The sequence below is a fragment of the Sparus aurata genome, chromosome 4 (assembly GCF_900880675.1).
Source record: "Sparus aurata chromosome 4, fSpaAur1.1, whole genome shotgun sequence".
NCBI classification, from domain to species: Eukaryota; Metazoa; Chordata; class Actinopteri; order Spariformes; family Sparidae; genus Sparus; species Sparus aurata.
This window is the reverse complement of record NC_044190.1, coordinates 25,949,468-25,976,576: the sequence shown is the minus strand read 5'-3', so window position 1 is coordinate 25,976,576 and position 27,109 is coordinate 25,949,468. Positions and strand designations below refer to the sequence as shown.

Sequence of the window (27,109 nt, the reverse complement as noted above, 5' to 3'; positions counted from 1 at the left end):
GTCCGGTTATAAGCAGCTGAATATGTAATAATAAAACTGAAGTGTTGACATTATACTCAATCACATTTTATTTTGGTTTTGAATGTATCTTACCCACTTAGAAAACTAAACTGCCCAATACTCAAGATTATATATTTAACTAACTCAAAATTGGTTAAATTCTGATCTTTAAGGAAAAAGTGATTACATTCTTGAAAATGTAAAATAAAATGTAAACGTTCAGATCTTTAAATCAGGTTTTGCCTGTTTGAATTTGAGGAACTTGAGTGTATTTTTTTTTATTTATTTTAAATTGCATCATTTTAGAGAGGAACAATTTTAATTTTTCAATGTTAAATATTAAAATGCTATACGTATAGTGGTATTTAGAGGCAATAAAGTTTGTCAATGAGTTATTCAGTTGCTTACCCATTTTTGAATTTGTCTATCTATTTTCATAAAAGCTACAATATTTCTGTATTAGTGTATACTTGTACTGCGTTGTTTTACTTATATATACACGTATAACTACTTTTCACCACAGAAGATAACAAACCACACTCAAATTCTCCACAGTAACAAACCTGCCATAATATATTTCATATAAACTCTCCATTTACACTCATCACTTTTAAAGAAGTGTGAAACTACATCCATTCAAAACACATGTGCATTCGTATGTAGAAAACAAAGAAAAAGGGAAAGCGACACTGGACAGCTACCATTATAGTAAAGTCAATGTTTATTCCACATTCTTTACCAGGTTTCATCACGGTCTGTACATCTGTTAATCCAGTAACAGAGGACGGCACCTCAAAAGTGCCATCCAGTCAGAATGCATTGATATCGCAGCAAGCATGAATGTTCTCATTAGCAGGTTAGCTCATTCATTTGGCCTTGTTCAGAGAGATTTGCTTTGTAAACATGGACATTAAGAGAAAATCCTGATAGAATTACTATAGAAAGGCCAAAGTCTTTAACCACATTATTCTCTTGATTAAACTGTATAAAAAACAGGCAGGCATAAACTAACAGTAGAACACAAGCTCATATCGAACCATTCTAGGACAAGTGCAGTTTTCACGACATGCAGTGCTTAACTTATCCATACTGAACGAACTGCTCGTAAAGATCACCTTTGCAAATAGTATGTCAGACCACAGACGCCGGAGATTTCTGTCGCATTAATCCGCTGTAGGCTGAAGGGAAGCCCAGCAATTTCAAAGAGCAACCTCTGAGAATACCCAGTATTCATAGTCTGAGAGAAGAGAGAAATAAATGACACCTGAAGACTTTGTCAAGAAACATCGATCTGCCCTTGGTACGCTATGTCTGTCATGAATAGGATGGCAGTGAGACCCTGTTGTTTTCATGTGCTGAACTAGGAAGAGAAAACATATCTCTGAAGACAAAGAGTCTGTAGAAAAACTGCCTAAACCTGTCAAATGATGGATCTATAAATGATTCTTATGGACCAGGGTGTTGTCACCAGGCTCTGAGCCCTCTCACTGAGTTAAATTGCCTGAGAAGCTAAACTCTTTACATTGAAGTCTGTTTAAATTAAAGTTGCATTCTGCATAGTTTCAGTGAAAACTGAATTCATTTCCCTTGGAATAAATAACACATCTGTTGCATAGAGGTTTGATGCACTCCTAGGAAAGCTTCTGGAGGACGAAACTAGTAAAAATCCCTATATTTCTTTTTTTTTCTCCTTTGTTAAATTTGCTGTAACAAACAGCCAGGTAGAATGACTCTCATCTAGGAGTGACTCAAACTGAGCTTGTCCTCGTCTCTGATACTCTGACGAATAATTCAGAAACCGCTTATTTGACACTGTAAATGTTTGCATCTGTGGAGAGGTGAAAGTCAAAGTCAAGAACTGGAGGTAACCTTACAGGCAGGAAATGAAAAAAAACAAGGATATCCAAACATGGCCTCTAATTTAAACATTTAAACAATGTTCATACCACTGACGGTAACAAAAAAATAACCCCAACGTTTTCACAAGAAAAATATATTCACATCATATTGCATAAATATGTGCTGGAATGAGGTTAATGAATATAGATTAATAAAATCTCTCTCCCAGTATGGGCTGTATATGTTATGAAAGTTGCCCCAGTGCTCAGTAACGGATGGGGATTCAAAAAACAAGAAAAGGGTTTTAAACAGGTGTTTAAATAGGTTTCTCTGTCATGTGAATCAGTAAACATCTTTCACTCATTCTGCTGACAGAGAATATAAATTAACCAGAATTTAAGTGGTTACATATATCGAAGGTACTGCAGCTTTACGACGTGCGTGAATGCTACAGAAATAGCATTTTTTTCTGTCTATGATACTCTATATAATCACAATAACCCACTTTCATATGTTGTAATTTACTCGTAATGAGGAAAAACAAATGTGTCTTTTGCGGGCAGAATTCAAGTAATGTAGTAACATATGAGGAACTGTTACAATCGGGACATTTTAGCACAATATTCCCAAATGTGATGAGCCCAAAATATATAAAGAGGTAACTAATGTATTGTACAGTACAATAACAGCAGCACAGACTGAATTCTTTTTTTTACGAGCCGAAAAAAGGCTTCGGAACACACAAGGTAAAAAAAAGAAAAAGAAATGACATTGGCAAAAATATTCGGAGTGTAACAACGTAGGAGAATATTGGCAAAGAGAATGTAAAGAGGCGAATGCATTAAGTCGTACAACTTGGGAGATGGGGGGGGGGGGATGTTGTCCAACACTCGGCGCGTTCAATAGGACAGAAACATTCAGAGTGAGGAAACATAATAATCAAACCTGGGATATACGAGTGGGAATGGTACGTGAATGTTTGTGTCCTATTTAAGTGCCCGAATGATAAACAAAAATTGTGTGTGTGTGTGGGGGGGGGGGGGACGACAACCCGCATCCTCTGTAGTAGTGTACAGAACATGTAGCGCTTTGGAAGCCTGGAGTTGGAACGCAGTAAGCCACGAGACAGAGGGCACCACCACGGCGCCGGCTGAGGTAGTAGTAGACTGAATATGAACTTCCCAGGGACCCACGGTGGCAGCTTGAAGAGAGAGGTGTAGCTACCGGTAAACCCGAGTCACTGGGCTGGCGGAGTGGACCGGAGAGGAGGGGGCTGTGGCTACAGAGTCCCCGCTCCCGTCACTGAGGGTCCATGTGCAAAAACATTTTTTTCTTTTATAACTGCTCCTGCTAGAATGAACTGTGTTAAATCTGCTAGCCCACTGACCAACAGATAAATCTCTTTACAACATGCTTTTATGTCATCATCCATAGAAACAGAAAACATTCTCAACCCTGCTCCCAAGGTTTTCTAGACTGTAATAAATTAGAAATTGAAGTAGTTTTTTTGCTGTATTCAACAAAGCAGTTTGTCTGTGAAGCTGTTCGACACAGAGGGGGCTGGAAGGAAACCAGCTAGGAATGGTTCACTGTGACCATGGCAGCCTGATGGCAGAGTGCACAGGTTAATGATGCTGCTAGAAGCCAGTTGGTCCCCCCCTCCTCCCTTCCCTTCCCAACAGCCGGGTCCAATTAGGGCAGCTTCATGAACAGACCATTATCAATGGAAGGGACAGGCATAGGGCAGGGGAACTGAAAGAGGCTCATGTCTGCTGTGAGAGCAGCCATCGCGGCAGGATCATGCTCTATCTGTGTCCTCAGAGCAGGGTCGATCTTCTCCAGCCGCCGCTTGATCCTCTTCGCCTCCCTCTCGCGGATCAGCCTGGCCTGCCTCTTCTCCGGCGTCTCGTTCGCCCTCTTCAAACGCATGGCCTCCCTGTCTCTCTGCAGCCTGCGGGCACGCTGCTCGTCGGACTCCTGCATCCTCTGCATGCGCTTGGCCTCGCGGTCCCGCAGCCTCCTCATTTCCCTCTCCTCGTCTGTCTCACATGCCCGCTTGTTCTTCTTTGCCGTGCGCTCGCGCTCTAGACGGTGAATGCGCGCCTCCACGGGTTCGTTCTTCCTCCGCAGAGCCCATTTTCTCATCGGCGACTGGGCTTCCACTAACTGCTGATAGGCCACGCAGCTGTTGCACACCAGCAGCACCCCGGCGGGATACACCGGCATAGGGCTCATGATGTCGGGGATAGGAGGAAGGCTCGAGGAAGATGAGTTAAGAGCATCAGGGATAGATGCGAGTGAGGGCCCTTCAGAGAGGAGACTGTCAGGCAGTGACGGAAAAGAGGGTCCTTGGTCAGAACCTGCGCACTGTCCTGGTCCTGGGCCGTGACACTGGCTGGAGATGTGGCCCGGTCCCTGGCAGGTACGATGGGCTTGACACAGGTTGGGGTTGAGGTCAGGAGCCTCACAGTGGTGAGGGCCCTGGCATGAGCTGGGGCTGGGGCCCGGCCCGTGGCAGGAGCAGTTGCCGGGGCCCGGGCTGGTCATGGGGCTGTTGGAGAGGGAGTGGGACATGGAGCAGCTGTCCCGGCCACCAGTGACATCCATTCTGGTCGTGTCCAGGACATCTTTAAGCTTCTCCCTGAGAAAAGACACAGTATTTACAGAGATATTGGTTGAAGAGATGCCTGCCGTCTCTCAGATATCATGAAACTGCACAGCACGTGGTTTGCGGCGTTCAAAGCAGCAAAACAACAAACAAACAAACAAAAAAAAACATCTGAAAAATTCAACAGCAATGTCTCTTTCCAGAAATCATGAACTGGTTACGCAAGATAATCCAGAGACCTTATTGTGATCGCTTTCATGTAGGGGCTGTTTTAATTCCTGCCAAGCTACAACCACCAAGCATATCACTATGCAGAGATAAGTGTGCATCTACACATGGACGAGCAGCCAGCTAACTCAGTTTGCTATCATTAAAGCTCTGCAAAGGACGGGGGCAATTTACATCTGGCGCCAACAGGAGCTCGAGCCTGTCGTCCGTGAAAAGCTGCACGCTTCCTTTTGTGTGGTGATGCAGTCGGTGGAGGTAGTTGGGTAGAAAGGAAATAGTTCCTACACGAAAATGCTCACAAAATGGTCTGTAGATTATATTGAGTAACCAGGCCAAGATTTCTAGAAAGAGACAGTTTTTCAAAATGTATTTGCAGAGTGCCATCTAGTTCCATTCTTTTCAATACAAGGCATACATTTCCTCAGCTGACATCTCCAAACTTCAACAACTCACTCGCTTGCATAATAACAACAGTGGAGGGTACAACACCTGCACTGCTTTCTTGTTTGTTTGTCACTAGCCAGATTGTAGCCAAAACCTGCTCTGTATGGTCACATCATTTGAAAAAAGTACTTGATTTTGGCCTCACCCTCCACACTGCTATGACTGACATTATCTCATACTAGTGAGTTCAGTCGGCAAAACGTGACTCATTTCAGTATTTGTTTCAGAGATGAGCGAGAGGCGGTGTCACGTGACCTGCGGTTAACGCCGTTAGCAGCCCGAGACGAGGTGACTGTTTCCATAAACACCGTGAGAACAGAAAATGTGTGGCAGATGCTTTCAAATTTACTTTATTCACGGTTCATTATTTCCGGCTTTAACTACGTCAAATAGCTTTTCCACAGACAAATAAGACACAGATTTTGTACATCTGTGCTCATGGTCTCATATATAGTAACATCTGATTCCGGCAGCTCCACTAGCTCGTATATTTTCTTTTCTTTTCACTCCCGTCAAAAAATACATTGCTGCTTCTCACCATGTTTCTCCCTCTACTACGCGTCTTGACCTTGCCTGTGCTGTTTAAATTTCAATGTAGTGGTAGTTGCTAAGCAACATGCAAGTTTATTTTCATTAGATCTGTCATTCTTGTACTAATTTTATTCATCCCCCATGTTCTGCATCCTGCCTAATCTCACACTTTGAGAACCACTGTTCCATTGTGTTCCGGCGCACTGTATTTAAGACATTTGTTCACTTCATTTTTTTATCTTAACCTGCTTCGTACAAAAAGAAAATCTCCAGTCATCCTAAATGTTGACTGGAGGACTGTGACCTGTCACTTCTGACTCATTTTTAAATCAATTCACTGCATTCCTGCCAAAACCATTTTTTGATGTTCTACCAGGGATTGAACTGCACTATTTAAAATAGTTTCTCCGGCAGTCAGTGATGTCTGCTGCCTTTGTCATGTGAAGGGATCTGTTGTAGGTTACTGAACCCATCAGATCTTGTTTGAAACATTCAAAGATTGATAAAAATGGCTGGAATATAATGATCTGTTTGTCTGTAATTTTCTTGATAACTGTGGAAGCAGCTGACTTAACATTTTTAACTCGACTCAACTGCTTAATTGTTGATAATGTAATCAAATATGAAAAAAAAAAACCTGAAACCTCTGGGCCATAACAATGTTTCTCTATATTTAGCTGTAAGATCCCAATGAACACATCTATATACATCTTCCTTTAAACAATTTGAATCAATGTGCATGAAAGACTTGAGACCAGAGCTACAGAAGAGATGAGGCGAACCTGTTAAAGTTGTTGGTGTCTGTGAAGCGTGCGCCACAGACAGCGCAGTTGGAGAGGCGGTCCTCAGAGTGGATGAGAAGATGCCGTCCAAGCGAGCCAGGCGAACTCAGGGCTCGCCCACACACTGGGCACACATAGCTCTTGCTGTTGCTCATCATAGTCGTGTGCTGTTACAACACGGCAAAACAAGATAAGAACAAGAGACATGTCTTAAGCACACCAGCAACATTTAAAAGATGAGAACCGTCCACTTGTTGTTGCAGTGAGTTCTTAACATTTTGAACAGGAACAAATTGGATTCAACATTTGAAGAATTTGACTGCGGCAGTAACAGGGAAACGCTTTAGTAAATAACCAATCATGGAGGAGAACATAACGATGGGAATATGGCTGTGATATAATAATGAACTGAAAAATCAAATATTGAAAGTTTTTATCACTAGTTTCAAAATGTATCATTCTAAGATTGTTATGGAGAATGAATAATGATACATCTACAGAGCTTGTAGAATGGTGCGGAATAAAAGAGTTCCTTTTCCTCAAAACTGTTATAATGATTGTGAATCAATAATTTCAAAATGTTTGCTGGGCCATCCTCAGACTACTCAGTGCCAAGCACTGGTCAGACAATTGATAACTGCAACAGCAACTAGTTAACACTGTGGTAATTGACATTCTTATGGCTTGCGTCCACAGTCCATATGGTCCACATGGGTCAGCCCCTGTTGTAACTTGCTCAACATTACGGTGGCAGAATGCAAACTCATCCATCAGCGTCTTAGAAATAAACCAAAAACTGCCTGACATCCGCAAAAACACAAACTGTGTAATGTGTTCACTGTACGAGTTCTGCAGTTCCTGAAGGAAGGAGCAAATCAGCCGCCGAATGTGATTGGCGACGACAAACATAACGAGAGAGGAAGGTGAACCTGCAACTGCAGCATTTTTAGGAGCGCATAAATAATTATTTACCATCAGCAAATAAATAAAAATATTCTCAATGTTTAGTTCTCAATGTCTTTTTTTGAGAGCTTTTAATAAATCATTGTCCAACTAAGATTAGATTTCAGTCCTGATTTTAATTTGTTTTTTTGTGTTTTACTCCTGTGTAGTTACATGACACAATAAGCACCAGACTGGCTCATGCAAACCAACACCTTCCCTCATCTAACCTGCATTTCACTGGAAGGCTCATGTGAAAAGCCACTTAGGAGCTTTAAAGGTGATGACCTACTACTAGCTTATTAGAAAACAGGCTGCGACAAACGATCCAGCTTTGTTTTCATGCTTCTGTACACGATTAGGACATTAGGATCAGGACAATATCACTCTCACCTGGTAGACATGGGAGATGAGCTTCTCGGGGCTGCTGAAATCCAGCGTGCAGAGCGGACAAACAAAGTTGTTGCCGTGGTCCCCTTCCTCGCTCTCCTGGGAGAAAATCAAGCATGATTAAAACACAATTCAGGAGTGAAGCCACTACTTTATGCAAAGTACACCAACAAACTCGCAGCAGTGCGGTTGTATATCTTAATCATATGGCATGTATTTCATTTGACATGATTAAATGTGTTATTATTTGTGGAAGATTAACAGTGCTTATCCCAACTCGTGTCATTTAAGTAGCAAACTGCTGCATAACTGATTATAAACACATTATAATCACATTGTTGATACTTATAGAACAACGCCACACACGGGAACTCATTTTATCCAGCCCTTCGTGGCGTCGCGACTCGCTGCACAAGTTCTCAGATGAAGCAAATCTGCAAGTGGTATATGGCGAGCGTGTGAATGAGCAAAATTCCCACAAGTCCCTGTGACTCACTAACAGTGACATGATGCTGTGTGCTGTCACAGATGTGACTCACATACAAGCTGAAACACAGAACACTTGCGAGCAGAAGGTCCAGGCACAAAAACATATTGGCTGATACCGGGAGTGCTTCTCGTTTTTCTCGATCGTGAAGTGTTCACAAAAGTGACAAAGGTGACGCTGAAGTGCTCCTTGATTATACGACATGCTGAAGGATTTTTGCAGCCGAATGGAAGTGCTTCATTTGAATGTTAAAATTTTACCAATGTTTTTGCTCCCTGTAGCACAACTAGCTGAGACTTAGTTTGTGTTATACAGCTTTAACGGATGATCTGATGACAAGGAAACACTGAAATGTCAGATATCAGTATGTCCTGTTCCTGTTGACCTCAACAGTACTTCAGTCAAGTTATCTGCTATTTTCTTTCAGTGCAAGACAGCTTCTGTGAAGTCACAACTGCAGCATATACAACACAGTGCAGCTCCTACAGCAAACATTGAATTCAGAGTCCATATCCAAATCAATATTCACATTAAAATATACAATTGGAGAAAATCCACTTTTGCATCAAGGGATTTTCGATGGGAAAAACTGACAAATTGCTTGGTATTATTTCTCTATGTATGTGCTTTGCAGTGTGCATGTGAATGGCAAATGTCAACAATGCTGCAGTAACTTGAAAATGACAAGTTGACGATTTGAAACTCATGAAGTGCTTCCTTATTTTTTGGTCTAAAACATGGTCGGTCACTGAAGGCGCGGTGACGACTGTAACCTTCGTGTCCAGTAAAGTACTTATGTGAGCTCCAGATTTAAGCTTTGTGACTGGCGAATTGACTAATTCGTGCGAGCGAGCACTTTCTTCCCTCTGCTGCCGTACAGTAGTTTCTTCGAACACACGCTGCGAAAGCAAGCACCCAGCTCCCTCAATTTATGGCATCGAGTGCAGAACGGCTTCCATCTCCACCATTTTCCTTTATCCATGCCCAGCCATTTGTTCCTAACTCCTCTCCCAAGTAAGGCTATATCTTAGCCAGGTTTAAGAAACTTTGTTTCCATTTGAGCCGAGTTGCAGGGCTACCACACCGCACTCACGTTTCGTGGCAAGACCCGCCCTACCGTGCCTTTGATTGGCCAGCACTTGTTGGTCAGTCTCATACCTCTGGTAGGTGGAACTACCCTTTGCTTTCCTGAAGATGACTTAAACCACATCAAATACACATTTTTTTCCTAACAAAGTTATATGCCGGAAATCCGGCACCATCCCCGAAGTACTTTCAGCCCCGAGTACAGAGAGCTCCCTTTAATTTCCTGATACATCATGCATGTCTATTATTGTCTTGTTTATTCCATTTTTGATTATGCTGGCAGTTTGCTCTTTGCTTTTGCATGCAGAGGGATGGATGCTTTTGCTTTAATAGGATTTGTTATCATTTCTTAATACTATGTAGGTCCTTCTTTTGAATCTTTAATAAAAATAAATAATACCTTGTTTAAAATGCACAACTGGTAGGTAAGAGATGAAGAAACATCCGGCTATTAAGTTTATCATTATAACAGCCAACACAAGTCTTGCGGCGATAACAAACACTTCACTCAGAACCACATATCTCAAAATAAAACTGGGCACCTTGTCAATAATTTATCTCTGTGGAATCTTGCTTGTATGTTCATGCCACATGATCAACTCCAAAGAACAGTTGCGTACAGTGTGACGCATAGGCAGTCCTCAAACTAATACAAGATGAGGCAAAGAACTTTCATGAACAAAGCAAATGGCACAATCGTGAACATTAACAAGATTTCATGTGGATACCAGCACGCTCACCTCTTTGACTCCCGCTCCTTGTAGGCGGCACTGTGATCTCTTGGTGGTCATGTGGTCGTCAGCGGAGGTGTTGGAGGAGCACGAGTCTTCGCCGTGGTTGTCAAGGTCGCTATCACTGTCTTCTATGGAGGCAAACACAGCCCTATCAATACAGACAGACAACAGAACACAGAGCAGGGCTTACTCTCACTAAACACCCCTCAGGCCGTGGACGTCCTACAGCGTCCATCCAGTCCCTCTTTGTCCCTTTCGTCCCTCCATCCTGTACCTGTGATGCTATCTGGCTCTTGGACCTCCTGGGAGTTGTTGCTGCAGCATTCACTGTCCTCGGTGAATTCGTCCCTGCCATCCATGTTAATAGTGTGCTGAAGTCCTGTGATGCCTGAAGTGTGGAATGGCCCTGGAGACAGAAAAGACAGATCAGTCAGTAAGACTGGTGAGTACAATGAGCTGTTCCAACTGGGGAGAGAACGTGAGGAGTGGAGGTGGGTGGCTCTTTCGTGAACGGCAACTTAACCCTCCATAAAAATATGCATTTAATCCTCGGGGGAAGATAATTAACATTAGATGAGTAAAATGTGTGTACTACCACAGATTTTGCTATTTGATCCTTTTAGTATCTCTGGGTGTATTAAGTCGACTTTTTCCATCTTTCAATGAGATGTACCTGCAAGATATGTAATTAGCTGGATTTGATTAAAAAAAATGTCAGCAGCTCTATGGGTTGCTTGGTCAGTCAGTCAGTCGGCAAGAAAATCCCCCCATCTTTTATCAGTCAGTTTTTGGCTGAAATTTTGAATGGAAGTCAAGTGTCTCTGTGTGTGAGGGTGTGTGTTTGTGGCCATGCTGACAGTGTGGCAGTGGGAGTGGCCTAGAACAAAAAGGTGCATCCCTTTGGATTCATGTGCCATGACCAAACTTGAGTAAAAAATACGCACACGCCCACACCATTTTGCCACGTGTGTGAGGTGGTATGCATCCGTTATGACAATGAGTGAATGAATCAATAATATTCCAAGAATGGCAAGTCCAGGTTTGCAGATAAAGCCAGTTAGACGGGCTAAACAACATTTGCACCACCAAAGAGAGATGTGCACCTCATGAACGGGAAGCCTTTCTTTCCAGTTTCACAATTTAGGGGACTGATGTATGAAGACGTAGTTCCATTTCCTGCAAAGCATGAACCATACAGGCAGAACATGCAGCCAGTGTTTCTACAGACAGACAGACAGGCGCCACAACTAGTATTTCATTTAGCATCAAACGTCAATGATTCAAATCTATTTTAATACAGGAGCCCCCTTTTTTTTTTTACCCATACATTGTGTTCAACATGAGCGCTTTATCTCCATAGCAACATAGAAACAGCATCTACTGACATAGCATACCACAAGAAGGTATGAATTTTTCAACACTAGTGCATTTACCTATGCAGAAGCTAAGGGGTTCTTGTTTTTGTCCATGGCGAAACATAATGTGTGCCCAATGTGATTAGATTAAGACCAGAATGGTACGGATGATTACAGTCCAAACCAAAGTGAAACCTTTGATGAGGACAGTCCAGACCTTGACGGTAAATTATTTGCACGATTTGGCGTTTTTTCCTCAGAACTTTTGGGATCCACTCGGGGTGTGGACCGCGAGAACTTCTTCCCCGATTAAGCTGCTTTTCGTGTCGAGCCATCCCACGCTGAAACATAATGAATGCAAAGGCAGCCAGGCGAGCCCGCTGACATACGTGCAGTCACATTAACTTCATTTGCATCCCAACCCCCACTTTTTCACACACATATACACTCGCAGATACATGCTAGCTCTGTTCGGCTGCCATGCTGCAGTCCCACGGGGGAAGAAGCGCCTGCATCTTTTGCTCCAGAAAGGGAGACGGGGAGGAGAGAGAGAGAGAGGAGAGGGCGAGAGAGAGAGAGAGAGAGAGCGAGAAGGAGCAAGAGAGATAGAGAGAGAGATCAGATAGATGCGAGAGAGTCGAGCGTAGAGAGAGAGAGAGTAGATGAAGAGGAGAGATCTATAGCGTCGTATCTATCTGCTCGTCTATCTAGATAGCTCCGATCGAGAGCTCTCTCTCTCTAGCTCGAGCTCTCTCTCTCGCTATCTCTCTCTCTTCTCTGTGATCGCTCATCTCTAGTCTCTCTCTCTCTCTCTCTCTCTCTCTCTCTCTCTCTCTCTCTCTCTCTCTCAGTACCACCCACACACTGAACAGCCTGGCTCGCCCTCTGTCCTCCCTGCTTGTGTGTAACTTCCATATCTATACCATCAGCTCTTGAGGGGGAGGATGAAGCTTCATACCATGGCAGCCCATATGTGGCTCACTTAACTCGTTGTGATGCCACTCTTTGTTTTGACGGTAACCCCGCAGGATTCTGCGAAAAATGCCTTCACTTTTCATATTATCACACTTGACCGTGCAAAACCCTGTATTTAACTGCCAACGCCGCTTCTTTATTGGAGACAGTTTGCTCGGGAGCTTCTCTGGCATCCGCGCACAGGAGCATCCCACTTCAGATAGCTAAAATTAATGATAGAAAAAGTCCAATTTTCTTCCCTTGTGTGCGCCCTCGCCATTAACACAGATCAGAGATGGGAGAGAGATCCTGACTCCAGTTACCTGAGACTGACAGAAGTAATTACAGCCCTCGTCACAATCCTGAGGTATAGCGTTCGCACAAACACACACACACACACACACACACACACACACACACACACACACACACACTCTGTCTGTCTGTGAGGAAAACAGAGGTATAATCTTCGAGGAGGTTTGTCATCGCACTATTTCGCTAGTGGTGGGAAGTTAGTATGTGAACGCAGTTTGGGCACTTTTCCCATAGAAGTCAAAGCATTCATTAGCACTGCTAGAGTGGGTCGTGAGTATTGAACTATGAACTATACTACAACAAGCTGGCTTCACGGCACATAGCCAATGATTGATGTGTGAGAGATACCCATCCCCCCGCCGCTAAGGCTCTGTCTGTACATCTGTCTCTCCTCGCTCCCTCTCTCCCTCCCTCCCTCCCCCCTCTCCCTCCCTTCAGTCTCTGCCACTGTGATGTTATCTCTGAGTCTGTGTGTCTGTAGGCAGGAGGTGACGCAGTGTCTGACTGAATCCAGACAAAGAGACAAACTCATCAGCCAACAGACACACAGAAAGAGGGAGAAGGGGAGGAGGAGAGGCAGTGTATGTGTGTGGGGGTGCTGGTGGTGGTGGGGGGAGCGCGCAAAACAAAACAGACAAAAGATAGAATGCCAAAACTCTACTCAAACACCGAGCAATGGGGGTCCGGTTGAATTCAAAGCCCCCCCTCCCCTTCTCCTTTTCAGTCGCCGTCCCTTCCAAAAAACACTCAGACGCACAACACGTCTGAATCTGCAGGAAGTGCGGGGGCCCCCGTCTTGCATCCACACACACACACACACACGAGGATGGTGGGCCAAACATCGGATCAATTCTTACTCTGATTACCTGGTGACCTACTCCTAAAAAGAAGAAGGTGAAGTGATGAGCCAATTTTCCCCGTTGGAAGACTTTCTCTGGTTGGTCTGGCACCTGGTTCTTCATGATAATTACAACAAAAAAAGTCATATTCATATACTTATATAATTAGATATTGATCTGGCAGCAAGTAATCATGATAGCACGTGGCAATCTACTGCAGCACATACGAGGAGAAAACGCATTATTTTTTTAGCAGTTTTGAAACTAAGTTCAGATGCTTGACAGAAACAGGTTTGTGGAAAGCGCCATTGTACTCCTTCATAAAACAAAAACTGTAACCTCTGTATTCAACCATTAAAACATCCCAAAAAAAGTTATGAAAGGGATAAACTTGAACTCTTCATGAAGGAGTTTTCAGTGTTTACAGTAAGTATGCACCATATACTGTCAGAAAAAAAACTGATGTCTATTTACTGTCAACATGAAGGACACATCCACTTCTCTCCACCTCCTCCAGTCCTAATTAACTTTTACATAATGCTGTTTTTCTTGCTGTTGTTCGACATCAAACTCAAGGAGGAACGCAAATAGCTCGACAGACAGCGCTGGTGTGTTATTGTCTGGAATTCCCTGTGTGCGTGTGTCTTTGCGTGTGTGTGTGTGTGTGGTGTGTGTCGGCCCGCCTGCCTGTCAGACTGTCTCCCTGCCTGTCTGGTCTGTCAGTCTGTCTGTCTATCTGGTCTGACCCTCTCGTGGGGGAACGGCTCTGTGCATGCAATTCATACCTCACAAGAGAAGACAGGTAAAACAATCAGGGCAGAGCAGACGGAGAGTCAGAACTCGCACTCCGGTGACGGCGCTGCGGTTTCTCTGTCTGAGAAATGTTTTGGATGCCTCACGTGGAGTGCACTAACTAATGCCAACATCAAATTTAAGCCCTACTGAGGGTTTCCAGCTCGCTGCAAGTGTTACAGAGCAGCAAATGAGCTCATTAGCTCGCAGGGATTAGTGCAGTCGCGAGTGCAAGATGTATTTCGCCGGCAGTTTAGACAAACTATGTTTAGAAAGCGGCAGGGCTGTAGCAGACATACTGTAACTTCAGCAGATTACAGCAGGCAATCCCTTTCTGTGGACTGTGTCGCGCTTACGAGGTCAGCATGCTGTCCACCCCCCAAAAGAAAAGGGGGATCCAGGGGGGACACCCATATTCTAATTCACACCAGGGGTCGCTGCAGTGTTGTTAAGTTAATTTTGTAAGTTGTATAGAATCACAATGGGATGCTGCAGTTGATAATAGCAGGAAACCCCTGCTTACAAACAAGAATACTTGAGGACAATGTGCCACTCAGAAGTTAATCAATACGAGAAAATGAGCATGAATAGGCTTTTGCAGCCAGAGACATAACAGAGACATTGATTTCAACTACTGCCATCCTAAAGTACAGGAGAATTGCACGTGTATCAGATAGCTGAGGCTCTGCTTCGTTTTAGTCAACTGCGTTTCTGTGGGGCTGAAAAAAAAAAATTCTTATTATCGACCATTCTATCAGCTGTTGACTTGATGAATCATTTTGTTGATTGGCTATAAGATAACAGTGGAAGATGCCCATTTTTCATTTTGCAGAACCCATTGTGTTGTACTCAAATAGCTTATTTTCTTTGACCGACAATATGACAAAAGGAAAACATCGTAACCACACATTTGAAAGACTGGAAGCAGTATTTTCTGTAAATCTACAGATTGATTTGGTAATTAATTGCCACTGCATTGTGTCGCTTCCCTCTCATCTTGCACTGGAACTGAGATGTCAGTGCAAACTGAACTGACACCATGCAGGTCCCCAGTGTGTAAAAGTTGAAACGCTTGCCCCCGCTGATCAGGGTCTAACGATACATTAGTTGCCATGACGCTCTCGGCCTTGCTTCTTCCAAACACTCAAGGCATGTTATTGCTCATTAAATCTACAAAAATGACACCTTGTTATAACAAAACCCAGAAACCACAAAACATGCTTAGCTACAAGCCCTGAGGAAACAGGCTGATCGGAGGAAGATATCATCACAAGACGTCTCATGGATCAGTCTGCCTGGAAAACACACAGTGATAAAAATCACCTGAAGTTCTGCGCATATTCTCAGCATGGAAGGATAAATATTACCATGACTAGGTCGCAGGAGAATGAGATGATGACTACCATTACACCTGATCGATCCACCAATCTTGCTGAGCTTGTCTAAAATAATAACAGCTCCTTTTAAGTAACTACTGTGCGTTTACCGGAGATGTGCTCATCTGCACGTCTGACGACTTATTTGTTTATTTTTTGGCAGCATAGTCTTTGCCTTGATTTTTATTTAAATTATAAGGCAATAAGTGTTGCTGTATACTTGCTTTATTTCTATGTCAATTCGACCACTAAAGGCAGAATAAAGAAATACAAAATACGTATATACACACCAGCCAATAGAGTCTTGTGCTGTTCTCTCACACAAACTACAAACCACAATCACAGTGAGATATCCTTCAATACCCTGACAAGAATACCCAAACTGAAAGTGATCTGAAATGTCAGCTGCTCACATCATATACAATGTGATGGTGTGTCACGAGAAGCCCTGTCTTTGGTTGAATACATCCCCATGAATATATTACAGCGGACATCATGGAAAGCGGCGGAAAAACACTGTTAATGCAGCTCGCAACAATAATAACAATATTCAGCACATCCCCGTTGTTTACACACCGAATACTGAACGTGACACGGATACGTAACTCGTGAAATAGTATTAAGACAATACCTGGAATACCTACAGTCAACTTTGAAGGGGTTGGTCTGTTTTCGCCTGGACATATTATTGCCCCGAAAAAAAACAAAACTGTGAATCTCCTCCTAACCCCGATCCAGGTGTATTCCGCACTGAGGAGGACAGATGATGAGCGAGATGATAATAACAGAAAAAAAAAAATCAAATCGTCTCCTCGATCAACGGAGCACGGGGGTAAAAAATAGAAAATAAAAAAAAAGGGGAAACATAAAAGAGTCACATTCTTGCAGTCGTTAGAAAAAATAAATAAAAAAAATCCCCGTCTCCGGTCGATCAGGGGGGTTTAAAATGATGTCCAAGCCCGACAAGAGAGACACCGAGCGGCCCCGAGCTGCTCCGATCTCGAGCCGCTGGCACCCGCGCTCTCACTGCAGCGCCGCACGAGCTCAGCTGATCTCTAACGTAAAAGCAATGAAGCTGCACCGAACAGGATTGTGGGATATGCGGGGACGCTGGGGAGTTCATGCTAAAGACACTATGCTGCGTTCAGGTCGTGTGGGAGAAAGAATAAATAAAAAATAAAATAAACAGTCTGTGTAGAGAAACCTCTCGAGATTTTCACATATGGTTTAATATTGTCACAGAGGAGCCAGTATATCTACAAGATGTGGAGAGTTACTTTTCTATGAGAGGAACAACATATTCATAATTGTGTGTTTAAAATAATCAGAATGCCAATTAAAGCAGTTTATTTGGAACATTTTAGTAAAAAAAAAAACACGTTAATGGGGCACTATGTTGTTTTGGATAAGAAATTCTAATCAGAATTCTGATATTTACAATATTAATGAGGTAATAATACAACCTCAGAGTTTTTTTTTTTTTTTTTAAATCTTTTCCATAACTGAGTAAACAAGCTGTTCCAAGAGGAAAACAAGGTCCCCAGAACACTGTTCGAAGCTAGAAAGGTGGCAGAATCAAGTAGGTTGAATACTGGTTAGTAAACTGTAAACTGCTTTGTCAAACTACAATTTTCAAGGTCAAGAACAACCCTTAATACTTAACTTTAAGACAATGTTTTAATGCTAAAAGCTGAGATGATACCGGTGAGTGAGCCGCATGCCGACAGATTCATGTGCAAGACAACTAGAAACGCTTCATTGCTGATCAAGAGAATCAAAGAGAGTAAAGAGACTGATGCCTGAAAGTGCCTGAAATACAAGCCTACAGTGGATTTTATATTGGAATTGTTTTGTCAGATCATCACCCATTATCAAAATACAACGTAGCTTCAAAGTAGACATTTTTATCCTGTAATAAGAAGAAGAATAACTTCCTCAGTAGGAGACTTTTATCAAATTGTCTAGTATCGATAAGAGCAACAATATATCTGTTAATAATATATCGGCCAATATCTGAAGTAACAACGCAGAACACAACATTTTGATAATGATCTCTTATTATTATTATTATTATGCATTACCTGTGAAGAAATTAAAGTATGTACTGAGGAGGGTTTTTGGCACCTATAACTCAACGTCTCAGTGGTCTCTGGTGGACAGAGCTGGCAATGGCAACACCGTTTTAAATGACCACGAACTTTGACATTTTTGTTCTGAAATGTTTTGTTACCTTCAGGACAAAACACACACAGGTACTGATATCTGTGATATGTTAATACAGGCCGATAATGGGGGCTCTAGAGTAAATGCATCTGATTCTCAGTGGGAATTACCTGCCATGTGTTTCACTTTAACGAGACCCGTGCCATAAATAAATGAAGTTTAAAGCATAAACTCCTCTCTCACTTCCATTAAAATATTGTTTTGGTGGCAGAAATCTCGAAAGTTGCCAGACGTCAAATTAAACAAAAAAAATCAGCATGACAATATATCACTAGGGATAACTGAGAAATGTACGTTTTGTAATTTTGGTGAATAATCTAAAAGTAAGTCTGGGTTCCAGACAGCAAAGTTAGCGGGATTCTTCACAGTACTGACAATAAACATTGCTGCATGCAATTCAAAAAGTCTAGAGGTTAGACCAAATGTAGCATTTTCTAATAGGAAAACTATTTCTTCTGAAAACTAGCATATCTGCATACAACATTATAAAAAAAGTTTGCTTTTCCATTTAAAGTTAACTTTCTTTGTTTTTCTGACATGGCCCAAAGAGTTAATAGGGCACTCCTGATTATTAGATACGTCCTGTGATGAACTAGCAGCCTCACTAATATGTCTGTCTCCCACCTAATGCCGGGATAGCTTCCTGAAATAAATAACCGCTGTGTATAAATGACTTTGTACACTGAGACGTTGTTATTGCAACAAATCACAGACATACAAATTGTTCTAAATCGATTTTTGAGTCTCATTCCCAACTCGCCACTTTGGGATGACAGCCAACCTGTCCTCCAATCCCAAAGCGCCATTATTCAACATTTCAATACAAATAGCTCCTTTAAGGCAGATGAAAGGACTAGAAATCATCACGTGGTTGAGTTCAAGATATCATTTCAGGTAGTCCATATGACATGAAAACAAGTGAAAGCATGTGATAAAGTAATTTCCATCACTGACTCCCCATCCTCCAGATTCCTTGTTTACTTCGACAGCTTTAGCGAGGCTACAAAACAAATGAGTAACAGCCTCAAACTGAACCAAGGTTTTTACATCACATTGCAATCGCAAAGAGTCAAAGTAAGTATCGTGAGAAAAGCTTAGATTGTATATGGATGGACTGAGTAATAAGTCTGAAATAAAGGCTTGTCAAGTAGGGCTGCTTGCAAGTTCCCTGTGATCAAACCCAAAATGAGAAGCAAAGTACCAACCAGCTAGCTGTAATCAATGATACATTAACAACAACACAAAAGCAATGGTTAATGGTTGATGGCCACAGTCAAATCTGAAGCACTCTTAGATTTTAGTGTTTGATAAACCATAAATCAAGCCCAGCCTACATTCCTTGGATAGCACAGTACCAGCACTAGGTGGCGCTCCACACCATTTAAACGCTGTCATAACATTACATGTAGTCGTCATCACTGACTGCCACGAGTAAACGGACCGCAGCACGACATTCACCGGGCAAAAATATATCCTTCCGCACGGTAAAGCGAAATTGTGCCATCTCAACAAAATAATCTCTTCGTGACATTTGCGGCGTTTTGTAGAAAAAGTGACGGGCGGCATACATTAATGTTCGCACTGACAGCCACGTTACAGAACATTATTTACAGTCAATCAGTCAGCGCCATCAACGGGATAACGTTAACGTTAGCTAGCCAGCTAAAGGATAACCAGCCTAACGTTAGCCCTTTATAGTCAACGCGAGAACGACAGAGGAGAACAAGCTAGACATCACCTAGCCAACGATAGCAGGGTTTAACAACACGGTCACCTAGCTACATCTCTCATCGCCATGAAGACATAAATCAGCCATTACCCATGGTGTCCAGAGAACACTGGCATATCAGATGGGGGTCTCGGTCAGAGGGGCAGACTGTGGAGAAGTCCTCTAGTACAAGCTAACGTTACTGTACGCTGATGATAAACTTCAGTCCGCGCTTCTTTCATGAGCCTCTGGGATATGTCAGTGTAACCCTCCGCCTGCGGTAGATGTGCTGAGGCTGGAGTAGCCACCATTTTGCATGTCTAGTGTGTTCCTCCCTCCATTGCTAATAGAGACGATTCCAGTCATTTTCTGGCATCATTACGGCTAGTAAGTATATTCTAAGGATAATATGTCGGCAGAAATGTATGAAAATGGCTTTACGTGTGAGTAATAATCAGTGGTTTGTTTGTATCTACGTTGACAACTTTCACTGTGGCGCTACATAGGAAGTCGCAGCCCTCAGTACACCGGGGTTGTGCCTGTCAGCAGCTAAGTTAGCTAGCATGGCTAGCATTGCCTCATAGCTGTAGCCTTGCTAACTACCTGCTGGGCTAGGGATGTAAAGCCCAATAGCCATTTATACAGTGTGTTGTCCAGTAAGTCATAATCATCGTGACAACACGTAAGTTAATGCCAAATTTATGTTGCACGTCTTTCTAGCTAGCAGACGTGATTCACACTTGATTTTTGAAAAGTCGGATAGTATTTTGAGTAGGTAATAGAGAAACTAACGAGTGGTCAGGTCGCTAGCTAACGCCACAGATATCTCGCTAGCTTGATAATCCAAATGCTCCGAGAAGGCCTAAACTGCATCATGTCCTGATCAATCGGCGACGAGATTCAGGTGTCATGCCGAGCATGTAATGGCCTCTCGACTCAGTTTGGCAATATTGTCAAATTCTGTAGATGTAAACCATCATTTGACGAAATAATGTCAGCCAAGGTGAAGCTACTGCTGTGATGTCAGCCTAATATGTTGCCCTCTCTCTGAAAATATCAGACTGTACAAGTGTTAGCTTGTTGTTAGCTTACTTTTGCGATGTGTAATTTGCTGTAGCTAAGTAGCATTAAGCATTTCACATTTGTCTCAAACGTAAGTATTGGTATCAGACGTTTCTAAACTTTGTCAGATTGTCAATATCTTAGCTATACTTAATCGTTGCATTGGGATGTCTAGGAAGCTAACGATAGCTAGCTTACTGTGTTAAGGCCATGAACTCCTTTTTACCCTAGTTTCTCAAGTAAGTAAGTTAGTGTTGACAACATCTCAATTAGGAAAGTAACATTTTTATAACAATGTATTAATAACATGTGGCACGTTTTCAAAAAACATTTTTTGGGTTCACGTTAAGGAAGTCAGCTGTAAGTAGGAAGTGGATAAATGAGTATGACGTGCAGTATGGGTGATTCCTGTACATCATTGCCACATCTCTCTCTCTTTTTTGAAGCTGTGGGAGTTTCAGCAAGTGCCATACCACAATATCAACCAGCTACTGTGTAATAACCACTCTTTTATAGGATACACTTGTCTAATAGTGATGGTGCCTATGGTGAAGAGAACTCAAAGTTATCCTTTGATAAGTAATACAGTGCGATAACATTACCGCTGCTTAATGTTATGCTTAAAACAAGACAGCTGTGGCCTTAATTAAAAACCACTTAACCTCCCCTGCTGCTGACAGTGATGTGGTGACTACCTTTGTGACATAATGCTCATTTGAGCAGATGCATTAAGTAGAGCTTTGTTTTACAGCATGTTAGCAGAGGTGAATCACACTATATAGAAGCCAATTCTTACCAGGCTTTGTCACTGAGTGTACAAATCTGACTCGCAAAGTGTATAGTGAGTATTGCCACTGCCTTGGGTACACATTTGACATGCACTGTAGCAAAATTGTTAATCTCACACATGTTTTTTAATGTATAGTTCACTCCCTCGCAGTAACCATAGCTCTACGCAGGTGGTAATGGAGAGAGCATTGGGGGAGGTAGATTTACAAGTTTTTGAGTGCTAGTGTTGGTTCCTGTGCAGGCTTTGCCTGCTGGCTAGTTTGCAACTTAACATAGCAAAAAAAGAAGAAGCTTTTTGTAAAGGTTAACAGAACCTACAACTTTGGAGTGGTGAAAGGTTGAAGTTGTCTACAGGCTAAAGACATGAACTCACAGGACACAGCTGGTTCCTCATTACAACTCCATGATTCTTCCATTGTTTGTTTGAGATCTGTTGAGTGACTGCAGATCATCTATGTTGATCTATTAATTTACATTATCAGCAAATAGTTAGCATTTAGTTCAGTGATGACTCTTGGCTCTCTCTACTGAACACCAGGCCCTCCCCATACAAGTGAAATAACTATACATTAATTTAACAGTGGCTTCGACAGGGTGAGCATGTACAGTGCTGATTTGATTTGAGTTTTACACTTTCAGTTTTGCTTTTCCTTATTGTGTACTCATGTAGAATTAGTATTAATTTATTGCTATGGGCATGTGATCACTTCAGGTTGATAGTATTAGAAGGAATAGAGTGATCTGCATTTGTAGTATTTCATTTATAACATCTGAGTGCATATCTGAGCACAGAGAGAAAATAAGAGACAAAGTGCAGGTGCCTGGCAAATTGAGTAGGGAAAAGGCTTCTCCCCAGTGGTGTCTCTGTATTTTCTTCATCTTGCAGCTGTCTAATGATCGTTTTGTCTAGTTTAATGGTGCAGTACTCTCCCAACAGAAGACAGTGGTGAATGTTACATCTGTGCTTTCAGTTTCAATGTATGCAGTCCTCGTGGTGTTCAGTAATCTAATGTAAAACCACTGTGTTTTAGCTCCTATTCCTCTGGTACAATGTCTCGCACTTGACAGGTTGAATGTTCCCTGTGGTAAAAAGGGAGGTGTGGCACTCTTTCTTGCTTGTTGCTGGTTGTCACGCTCCTGATGCTAATCTAGGCTGGCTCTCCAAATCTCAGGAGAGAAAAAGCTTGTTATGAAGGTTTCAAAGTACATGCAAAGTACACCCGTATAGGAAAGACGTGTTAATGACATAGCACAGTCTGAATGAATGACCCATAGTGTTAGTCAGGTTGTTAATGGGGTAAAGACATTCAGAGGTTTTAGGAATACTCCTTCTGAGATCTTGCTTTAAATTAGATGCATGCAAAACAGTTGTTTGGTCATGGCATGGTGCACCTGTGATGGGCTCTGCTCTTTCCTCTACAGTAGTAACAGTCTTTGTGTTTTTTTCCCCCCTTCAACTTTTGGTGCAGGGCGTAGAACTGTGCCTTTGGACATTGTCGACTTTGCAAGATACTGTATGTCAAAGTACACTGAGCCGTTTTGTCTGTCTGTATGGGCTGTCGTCACTTGTCTGTGTGATCACCACTATAACATGTAGTATGGTTCTACAGCAGAACGCTTCCCTGTTTGTCTTTGTATTAAGGTTGAGTAAAGCTGACCTTGGTGAGTGAACCCGAGGCTGTTACTGCCCAACTACTGACTAAGCTCGAGGCTCCACTATCCTGTGGTCTTCGTAATCCAACTACCATGTGTTCAACACATCCTTTAAGTTTTGTTTTTTAACTAAAGACACTGTTTCACTCCTCAGAAACAGTAAGGGCAATAAAAAGTACTGTAAAGTATTGCAATTGCAAGAATGGAGCACTCTAATTTAATCTGCTCTCAACAGAGGCTGGATTTACCTTCTTTAATGTGTACACATTTGATTATAAGCACAGCAAGAGGCAGCGACTCATGATTTATGGAGTCCAACACTAGGTCCATTCAGCTCAGGTAATTTAAATGGTGTTAAGGCAGACAGTAGATCCCTGCCTTTATTAAAGTGTGGCCTTGCCTGACCACCCTCCCCACCCCTCTTTGATCACAGTGAATTCCTAGATTCTCTACAAACCACCGCCTTATGCAACAAAGGATGCCCTCATTCCCTCTGTGTCTGGATCCTTATTTCCCTCAGTAGACTGGCATAGATTAAAAGAATTTCATTTGATCTCATCAGTGATGGTTAGATTGGAATATTTTTTTGGCCATTCAGATGAAAATAGTTTAACCTCCACATTATACAGGTTTATAAATAATGATGATGATAATAATAATAATAATAATAATAATAATGAGTAAGGGGCAACCACTGTATCTCTTAAACACATTTGAAACCTGATTTAAGGTTAATTTTAAGGTGCTCATTTTCACTTTCACCTTAAAGGAGAACTTCGGTCGATTTAAAGGAGTCATCACCCGGAAATCGCAATTTCTCTCGTTAAATCATGCATATTGGTGTTGGACCTCTGTTGAAACTTGCCTGAAAAGCTGGTGTTTGAAAGTGGCTTATTTTTTTCGCTTTGGCTCTTTTTCCAAACAGGAATAGCGCACAGTAGTGCACGTTCCTAAAGCACGAGATTTTGACTCTGCTCCGGTGGTGACGTTACCACAGGAGGCTACTTGCATATTAAGCATCGGCTCACAGCCGTCCTCAGCCAGACTTTCTGAGTGAGCATGCCGAATCTGCTTATTTCTCTGTCATTTTCACGCCATACATTGTGACCGCCAGCATTGAAACTCAGGTCTTACATGTAAAACACGAGTGTGAAAAGTAAGAAGGAAAAAAAAAAAAATTTACCATACAGAGACACCCTGCTGAAAACGTGTCTCTTCCACCGTCTCTGCCTCTTCACTCTCCCGTTCGGTTTCCGACTCCGGCTCGTACATAAATGCCTGAATTCCGTAAGGCTCGTCATTTAGTGTGTGCGCCATGACAGGGGGCTGTTTATGTTTTGGAGTCTGTGTGCATGCAGGCTCGCCCCCCATTCCGGCTCTGTCCTTCCTGCGGCCAATCAACGCGCGCCTCATTACATATTAATACAATGCACATCCGGACCGGTCAAAACCTCGCGCATAATCTCACGTGAGAAAGTCGCGGTATGAAAAAGGGTCAGAACAAGCTCTATGTTTGATTTTTTTTAATTTTTTTTTTCTAATAAGTTTTAAGAATTGATCCAAAGCGATCCAAGAGGGACTGGATATGTAAAAAACCAGGTGATGACTCCTTTAAACATGCAGCTTCATTGCTCAAGCTACCCTTGACTTGCGAGTACCAAAGACGCGAACAAATTTGGTCCAGCCATTACAGAGCTCCGTGAACGGAGATGTAGCATTGAACGCTAACAGCATGGGGTCAGAACTTTACACTGTGTTTTAAGCGTCTTAACATGCTCCACATCTCACACCAAAAGTTATGCAACATCAGCAGACACCTTAGCACACAGCACTGTAGCGTGTATGACTCAAAATGAATAAAAAAGTAGTTAAAACAGTGTGTTTGTGCAAGCAGCTACTTACATGTTTGTTTACATCCGTGTGTTCTGGTAGCTAGACCAACTAGTCAATCTGTCGAGCGTGCACTTACTCCCTCACTGGCGGAGACGGAAACGTAATCCAGCATTTTCGTGTTTATGTTCATAATGTACATGTCCATGTTACAGCCTGTCATGAGCCATGAGCCTTACAATAGCCTGTTAAGCCTGTTAAGTGCACACTCAATGGATATGCTAGTTTGGTCTAGCTACCGGAACACACGGATGTCAACAAACAGGTAAGTAGCTGCTTGCACAAACACACTATTTTAACTACTTTTTTATTCATTTTGAGTCATACACGCTACAGTGCTGTGTGCTAAGGTGTCTGCTGATGTTGCATAACTTTTGGTGTGAGATGTGGAGCATGTTAAGACGCTTAAAACACAGTGTAAAGTTCTGACCCCATGCTGTTAGCGTTCAATGCTACATCTCCATTCACGGAGCTCTGTAATGGCTGGACCAAATTTGTTCGCGTCTTCGGTACTCGCAAGTCAAGGGTAGCTTGAGCAATGAAGCTGCATGTTTAAATTGACCTAAGTTCTCCTTTAATCTATAAAGGCAGTTGTTGGAGTCACTGTCACATGAGAACAGGAGCTATAGCTGATTTTCCTTGCAAGGCGCTCTGGCAATTAGCCAGCTCAGGACCTATGAAGATTTCCATAAATATTATGGCTGAACTCAAGGGGGTATGGTGGCTACTATATTATTGGATAAGACAAATGCTTACCACATGATTCTGTAGTTTAAAACGGTAATGGTTTAACAGAGTTACAACGCAAAGATGTCTTCATTTTACACTGCATATATAGTGTAGTGTCAAGAAAAATCATCTCAAAATCGTATTTGGCTGATGCTCAGCTTGACCGCATTTCAACAGGAGGAATTACCCCCTCAACTTAAAAGTAAAGCTTTTCATATTTATTCCGTAGTTGTACATTATCAGCCTGCGTTCGAATTCACAACACTTTTTCAGTGGTGTAGTAATTGCATAGAGGGAAAAAAATGCATAATCCATTTATTGTGTGATATTCTGTGATCACTGAAATCCTTTGCCTGACTTGATATACAATCAAAGGTAGACTGACTTCAAACCATCCTTAGAAGCTAGTCAGGTCAAGACTTTGTAGATGTGTTTTTATAAAGCACTCATCACTTCAGACGATTATTTAGAAGAATTACATTGTGCATAAGAAACAGTGTTTATCAGAGCAGTACCATTCACTAGTTCATCACATCATACGATTGTTTTATTTTAAGGTCTCCGCGCTGTCCAAATGCCTTTTATGTTCCTGTCTTCCAAAATGGATTTGCTTAGCAAGTAATTACCATCGTTTCTGTTGCAGTAGCAGCTTAATTATGTACTGCATGCTGCCAGATAAAAGACTTAATGAGATGGGAGACAAAATGTACCTCTCTCTAAGTTGAGGAGGTCGCCTTTAATAACTTTTCTAGTTTAGATTAGAATTGAAATTGAGATGTTAAATGTTTTAGAATCTGAGCCAGACACCTGAGATCCTACATTTCAACATTTACATTTTAGAAATTCCAAACTTGGATTTAGATTTTTAGGCTGAATATGTTAATTTAGAAAGAGAACCTCCTTTAAAATCTGCTCATATGAAAGAAAACTTGAAATTTGCAACTTACATTTGGAGTGGAGTCAGCGAGCTGTTTTTATGGCATCTTGACTGAACAGACCTCATAAAGTGAAACTCTCGCCAAAATGCGATCTAGCCTTTTTTTGTGAATGTATATGAGTCAGACCTTTGTGTAAAAGCATGATTACGATGAAAGAGGCACTTTTAAGATTTACCGTATTTTCGTTTTCAGGTCAAACTCCTTTTCAATGGTAGTGCTAGGGACAAATTAGTGATGGCATCAAAATCGCTATTTTTAAAACACTAAGAAGACTCGACACAACATGAAACTTTGCTTGTAGTATCACCAGGGTCTCTACACATTAACACGAGCATTTAGAACATTGTTTGTGTACACAGAGTTTACTAAAAAGAGAGTTTTCGAACAACTCACCTTAGCAGTAGCTAAAATTTCA

At 42.1% G+C, this 27,109-nt stretch overlaps 2 protein-coding genes across 9 annotated transcripts in view; one reads left to right on the top strand and one right to left on the bottom strand.

Moving 5' to 3' along the window:
• Window positions 1–698: 698 nt before the first annotated feature.
• znf821 (zinc finger protein 821) lies at window positions 699–19,875 on the bottom strand. 6 transcript variants are annotated; one of them, XM_030415329.1, is made up of 6 exons: window positions 19,745–19,875; window positions 10,346–10,477; window positions 10,078–10,199; window positions 7,768–7,863; window positions 6,433–6,599; window positions 699–4,480 (listed from the first exon to the last, which is right to left on the bottom strand). In XM_030415329.1, exons 1-6 carry the CDS (start codon window positions 19,746–19,748, stop codon window positions 3,532–3,534), a joined length of 1,470 nt encoding a protein of 489 aa, XP_030271189.1. In that variant the 5' UTR covers window positions 19,749–19,875; the 3' UTR covers window positions 699–3,531. The 6 variants fall into 6 exon arrangements, with proteins under 6 accessions (XP_030271189.1, XP_030271188.1, XP_030271186.1 ...); XM_030415328.1 differs by lacking the exon at window positions 19,745–19,875 and adding an exon at window positions 16,347–16,797 and having other exon boundaries at window positions 10,078–10,196; XM_030415326.1 differs by lacking the exon at window positions 19,745–19,875 and adding an exon at window positions 16,347–16,792 and having other exon boundaries at window positions 7,768–7,860.
• ap1g1 (adaptor related protein complex 1 subunit gamma 1) overlaps window positions 19,355–27,109 on the top strand; it is a 23,231-nt gene continuing 15,476 nt past the window's right edge. For 2 of the 3 annotated variants that reach the window (XM_030415324.1, XM_030415322.1), the window contains exon 1: window positions 19,871–20,020. The gene's annotated coding sequence lies outside the window, so the exon portion shown is untranslated. Of the gene's footprint in view, window positions 19,410–19,870; window positions 20,021–27,109 lie in introns of those variants that run through there. The other variant, XM_030415323.1, reaches the window with a different exon arrangement.